Below are 6,041 nucleotides of genomic sequence, written 5' to 3' on the forward strand. Positions count from 1 at the left end.
CAGATGAATAGCATCAGAAAATGTAAAATAAGAAACCAAAGTATATCAGTAGGTGATTCTCTTTGCCATTGTTTATCTAGTCTATACTTTTACAATTAAATTCTTGGTTTTGGTGGGCCACCCTAACGGCCCGTCTACACTACAGGCATCGAAAAATGCTTTCAACGCTTCGCCCATTCACTTGAATGGGGTGACATAGAAGATTTGTAATCTTCGCCGAACTGCATTGTGGGGAGCATGGCATGGCTTTGCAAGCATCACAAGCATCTATCGGCATCAAAAGTTGAACAATGTTCAGGTGGAGGTGGCAGAGACAGTTGAACAATGTTCAACTTTTGAGGCTCGATGCTTGGCATCAGCCAATCAAATCCCGTTTATGCAAATCCCGCCAGTGCAAGCGCAGCCAATCAAACCGCGTGCAAGCTGGGAGAGCCAGACCGCAGTTCATTTCCTCATATTCCAAACGAGATATTACGGTAGCAAATTACCCGGTTCTTTACGACCAGAACTATTTACCGGGATACAAACCAGGCATGGAGGGAGGTGGCAGAGACAGTGGGTGAAACTGGTAGGTTTTTCGCCTGTTTGGAGAGTTTATATCCAGTTTACTTCGTTTTAACATTGCTATTGCTTTGTATGTCGGGGGCGGGAGATTCATGTGATTGGTTGTTGGTCGCAAAAAAAAAAAAAAAATCGCCAAGCTTCAGACACGCCCAGCTTCAAGATTTGTTGATGCCTGTAGTGTAGACGGGCCGTAAGATTCAGTGGCCCCATTTGGCAACCCCTATGAAACATTTCTGGAGGCGCCACCGCTTGCTGGGGAGTAAATATTAAAAATGTTAAAATTACCAACCGTGATTTTTTTTTATGTATCTGCCGGTCCTTGGCACAATAAAGGTTGGGAACCCGAGCTAGAGGACATTCTTTTTTAATAAGACTGGCAGTAGTGTAACTATTGTGTACCAACAACCCATTACAGCTCTGCACTTAACCTATAAAACACTATCGAAGGGCCAATAGTGTTTTGTCAGTTTATTGATCGTTTATCTTTAGTCTACTGTATATTTTCTACTTTTTAAATGCAGTTTTGTTTCTATATTGAAATTTACATTTTAGAATTGTTTATTTTTACTTGTGAGCAATGCAGTTTTGTTTTTATACTGCTGCAAGGAATTTTTTTTCCCAATATGGGATCAATAAACCACAATATCCAACATTTAAAATGGTGAACTTTAGTTACTTAATTCCTAGGAACTTCTTTTAAAATCTGACTTGAGTGACCAATTCCAACTACCGTACTTTGTACACAGCACCGTTCAAATTGCATGTCATGTTGACAAAAATGTCCCTAACCAAGTGTATACAATCGTAGAGTTGTTAAAGCAGTTCAGGCTCTGTAATATTTTGCAGCATTACAAGTGACATGCTTCAGTAATTGATATACTTTACCAGAGTTTATGCATCTTGAGCATGAATTGTGTAAAAAAGATGCCACACAAAGAGTTAGTTTTTTGTGAAAACTTTATTGGCGTCACGCATTTACTCAGATGGACACTCGATTTTGCCGCCGTTGATATCATCGATGACATCGTGGGGATGACGACCATCAATGGTGCAGCCGACAGACTGAGCGGTACCGAGGATCTCTTTGATGGTTCCTGGAGGGAGACGATACACATTGCCAAAAGCTATACAAGACCATAAACCATTCATTTAGTTTACAGCTCATAACTATTCACATGTTGAAATAACTGATCAAATCTGCAGGTTTATTTGTTCCGGTCTTTTCGGCACAAAGTTGTCCATGGTTTTCGGGCATCCCTGTTTCCTAAAGCTGGGTCAATCTTAGCCTCCACTGGATTATACTCAGCCACTGACTGACAGGCATAGTGGCGGGAGGCTGACAACCTTACTAGTAATGTTGGTTAAAAGACAGGAATGTTTGCCTTAATTCCCACATGTAAACAAAACTGTTATTTTTGAAGCGTAAATATGGTCAGAGGTAAAATCAGTGCCAGTAATCTGGCATGTTTTACGCCGTAGAACAAAATGTGAAAAGACAAACAAAATGACAGACTAGGGGGGCCTGATGTGGAAGAGTTTCAGGGTTTTAAGACTCATTTCTGCACCTCTTTATAAATTGGCTAACTTGTATTTCATATGTTAGAAGTGCAATTCAGAGTTAGAGATTTATTTCTTACCAGAGAGCTCTCTGGCGATGGAGCGAGGCCTCATGGTGCGAGCGACAGTCAAAATTTCCTCAAAGGTTACAGATCCACTGTGCTTGACTGTAAAGCACAAGAGGGGAGCAATGAGTCAATGAACTTTTAAATCAATACTTGTGCTTTAATACTTTTCTAAAGAAGGTCACTTACTGTTCTTGACCTTCTTCCTGTCACGAGGAGGCTCCTTCAGAGCCTTGATGATCAGAGCAGATGCAGAGGGAACGACCTCAACCTTAGGAAAGCAATGATAAAACAGAACAGTCATGACTACTGCCAGTCTTCCTATTACCTCCACATCATTGGTGTTAATGAATAGATATTGCAGTTTGGACCTACCGCTGCCTGTCTGTTCTGGATAGTCAGCTTCACAGTGATCCTCAGGCCCTTCCAGTCACCGGTGGCCTTGGCAATGTCATCACCAACTTTCTTGGGAGACTGTTGAGGAAAAGACAAAGTGGTTGAGAAGCTTACACCTGATGAAAGGAAAAAAAACTTTAAACTTCACCCACATAAAAAGGTGCTAAAAAATGTACCACTAATACAAATAAAAAACACTTCAAAAGATAATTATGCATTATAGCTGTGCCATCCTCAGTTTGTGTTCCAGACTTTTCGGCACAAAGTTGTCCATTGTTTTCGGGCATCCCTGTTTCCTAAAGCTGGGTCAATCTTAGCCTCCACTGGATTATACTCAGCCACTGACTGACAGGCATAGTGGCGGGAGGCTGATATAGCTTTTAAACCAAGATGCATTTCTATTTCACACTCACCAGACCCAAGGGTCCGATCTTGGGGGCCAGGGCTGATGTTGCTCCAACCTCTCCTCCAGTGCATCTCATGTACACTGCAAGTAAAAAAAAAAGAGGCACTGAGCACAATCTAATTAAAGATTATAATTAGGGCTTGTCCACAAAACGTACTGACAAGTGAGTTAATAGGTCCGGTTGCAGGTTTATTTGTTCCAGTCTTTTCGGCACAAAGTTGTCCATTGTTTTCGGGCATCCCTGTTTCCTAAAGCCGGGTCACTCTTAGCCTCCACTGGATTATACTCAGTCACTCTGACAGACAGGCATAGTGGCGGGAGGCTGACAACCTTACTAGTAATGTTGGTTAAAAGACACGAATATTGCCCTAATGGCCACATGTTGACGCCACTATTTGATGCATAGAAATAATAGCTCTAGTCTACCAATTAACTCTGTCATGGTCAGCAGCTAAGGACATGGTGTTCAGTAGTCCACTTTAGTCTTACACTTGGCATATTATATGTTGTAAAACAAAATGAATGTCTCATTTTGTATTAGAGAAACATCACATTTTGCCATCTGAAGTAATAAAGCTCAACAGGAATCATTCTGGGAACATGGGTGGATTTGGAAGTGAGTCCCAGACATCGACTAAAGCAATTTAACTCTATCCACACCTCGCTCACTAATGTTAAAGGCTATACATGCAACATACACGTCTAATATTGACCGATCACACCAAATTGAAGCAAAACACGATTTATATTCCTATGAAACAAGACTCATTGTTATCATATTATAATCTCCCTGAGATGAGTATCGCACTGAACATTTACAAATCCAATCACTTAGTTTTTTAGAATATGAATAACTAAAATTGCTATAATATCTTGATAAATCAAATCAAGACAGCAGGACGCAATACAATATGAAAGTGTATTTACAATAATGGGCATCGTCATTTGTAAAAACCCTTCAGGCTATAATTCTCAAAAAGGAACTGTAAATAAAATGCATCAACATTACTTGCTGCAATAAGTCAAATAAAAATCAGTCCATAAAACAAATGAATACATTCACAAACAAGTCGAATAAGGTTACGAGGCAAGGTAAATTAGCTAACGCAGCTAACGTTAGCTAGTACTCTAACACGTGGTTCCGATGTAACACACACTGGCAAACCCCGTCACAAATCCCTCACACTCAGCTGGAAAATATAATTTAAGCATGCAATAATAAAAGTCCTAATTATTTCCCCATTTCTCGTCGCTTTTCGTTCCCCAACTTTACCGTTTTCTTTAGGCCGTTCACAGGCCGGCAGACACGGAGACAGCCGTCAGAGAACGACTCCATCTTGCTGTGAACAAGACTCTGCTTTTATTACCCAGGTAACACTGAAAACATACCAACTTTAACCTCGCTGGGGTCGAATTTGGGAGGCATGTTGCGTGTTGGTTGAGTTCAGCTTGCGTGAGGGTGTCGGATGAACCCGGGCTCGGGACGACCGATTACTGTTGCACCTTCACCGTTAAAGGGGGAGAAAGAAAGACCGATTTAAGGCCGCGGATGGGTTTTTATAGCACCACAAGTATCGCGAGATCTTTGGCTTCAGTCCACATGACGTACATATGATGTATGACATGGTTGTGGCAGGCTTTACACTTTCGTACATAACTACATTGGTGGAGAAATTGATCAGAAGATGTACTTTAATAAAAGTACTCATACCACAGTGTGAAAACAAGTATTTTTAACATGTTATTTAAGTTCAATATGCAAGAACAATTAGGAAAATGTAGTTGAAGTATTCCTAAATCATTTGATTGGTTTATAAGAATAGTTAAAAGAGTGAAAAGTCATGATCACAACTATAACCTAAACTTAATTTCAAATATATAACAATTATGAAAAGGAAAAGCTGAACAGCTTTACATTTGAAAAGATTGAAATATAACATGTTTGTTACATCAATAATGACTTCATTCATCGACAATAGTTTCAGCATTAGTTGTCCAAACTGTTGGTTAATTTAATTCATCAAATAACATCACCATTTTATAAACTGCTATAATGTTTTTGTATGCAAACATCGTGTAACCTTACATAAAGCTGTCAGATACATTTTCTTCCATAAAGCCCACTAGCCCAGCCTTATGAATTCTCCCACGTTTTCCTTTGAATGGCAATGGTCAATGTTTTGTCAAGGAATGATGAACAGGAATGTGATGAGCACAATGTTCATTTATTTTTCTATGATTCCCATTAGCTTCCATCAATTGGTCGCTATTTCTCCACAAAAGCAGCAAAAATAATGTCGATAAGGATGTAAGTCAAAAATGTATATCCAGAATAAACCTACATTTTCACTGTGGGCACACGTTCAGATAGACGGCTGATTAGGACCAGAAGAAAAACGGGAGAGTATAGAATTGAAAAACAAACAAACGTAAAATCCAAAAAGCAAACATTAAGTTAACAACTTAAAATAAAAAAGAATGGGGCCCCCCAGAATTAAAGAGTCCCGGAGGCTCCTGATTTGTGCTCGTGTTTTGTGTCTGTGTGTTCAGCTCGTGAACAGTTGGTGGCAGTGTCGGAGCAATAAGTGGTTGGTTAGCAGTCACAAAAACAAAAGAAGGCCCATTCCCAAACCGCCCCCTACACCCTACCCTACACCCTACCCTTCCGTTTGCGCGTTCACACGGAGGGTCCGCCATATTGAGGGCTGTTCCGAACCAACAAGTGTGGAGCGGTGTGGAGGGGGAGTGGGCTATCAAGCCCTCAAACAGCGAGTCTGCACCGGTGCAGGAGTCGAGGAGTCGAGGAGGGGAAATTAGATTATTAGAAGTTTCTCAATACTGTAGCGACCCTGATAGGAGGCTGAGGGTGTAACTCAGGTATCCCCCGTCTCTCTGCCAATCACAGAGCTGCACAGTGATGCTGGTCTAGGTGCGGGTTTGTGGTTGGGGGAGCAGACGGGGGAGGGCGGGGAAGTTGTGACGTAGTCTTGGTTATAAATGTGTGTGTGTGTGTGAGAGTTTAGTAGAGTGTGTGAGGTTGAACCCCCAAGTTG

At 41.0% G+C, this 6,041-nt stretch overlaps 1 protein-coding gene across 2 annotated transcripts; it reads right to left on the minus strand.

The window, feature by feature from the left end:
- Positions 1-1,503: 1,503 nt before the first annotated feature.
- On the minus strand, positions 1,504-4,524 carry rpl12 (ribosomal protein L12). 2 transcript variants are annotated; one of them, XM_010780801.1, is made up of 6 exons: positions 4,378-4,524; positions 2,996-3,069; positions 2,562-2,660; positions 2,376-2,457; positions 2,202-2,288; positions 1,504-1,658 (listed from the first exon to the last, which is right to left on the minus strand). In XM_010780801.1, exons 1-6 carry the CDS (start codon positions 4,412-4,414, stop codon positions 1,540-1,542), a joined length of 498 nt encoding a protein of 165 aa, XP_010779103.1. In that variant the 5' UTR covers positions 4,415-4,524; the 3' UTR covers positions 1,504-1,539. The 2 variants fall into 2 exon arrangements, with proteins under 2 accessions (XP_010779103.1, XP_010779104.1); XM_010780802.1 differs by having other exon boundaries at positions 4,262-4,523.
- Positions 4,525-6,041: the final 1,517 nt, after the last annotated feature.

Source organism: Notothenia coriiceps, unplaced genomic scaffold, assembly GCF_000735185.1.
Source record: "Notothenia coriiceps isolate Sejong01 unplaced genomic scaffold, NC01 NC01_scaffold00022162, whole genome shotgun sequence".
Taxonomy (NCBI): domain Eukaryota; kingdom Metazoa; phylum Chordata; class Actinopteri; order Perciformes; family Nototheniidae; genus Notothenia; species Notothenia coriiceps.

Coding starts and splice junctions, on each gene's coding strand:
- rpl12 (XM_010780801.1), bottom strand. CDS start 4,414: ATGCCTCCCAAATTCGACCCCAGCGAGGTTAAAGTTG. Junction 2,661..2,995: donor AGATCGGACCCTTGGGTCTG/GTGAGTGTGAAA, acceptor TTTCCTCAACAG/TCTCCCAAGAAAGTTGGTGA. Junction 2,458..2,561: donor TCCAGAACAGACAGGCAGCG/GTAGGTCCAAAC, acceptor TGCTTTCCTAAG/GTTGAGGTCGTTCCCTCTGC.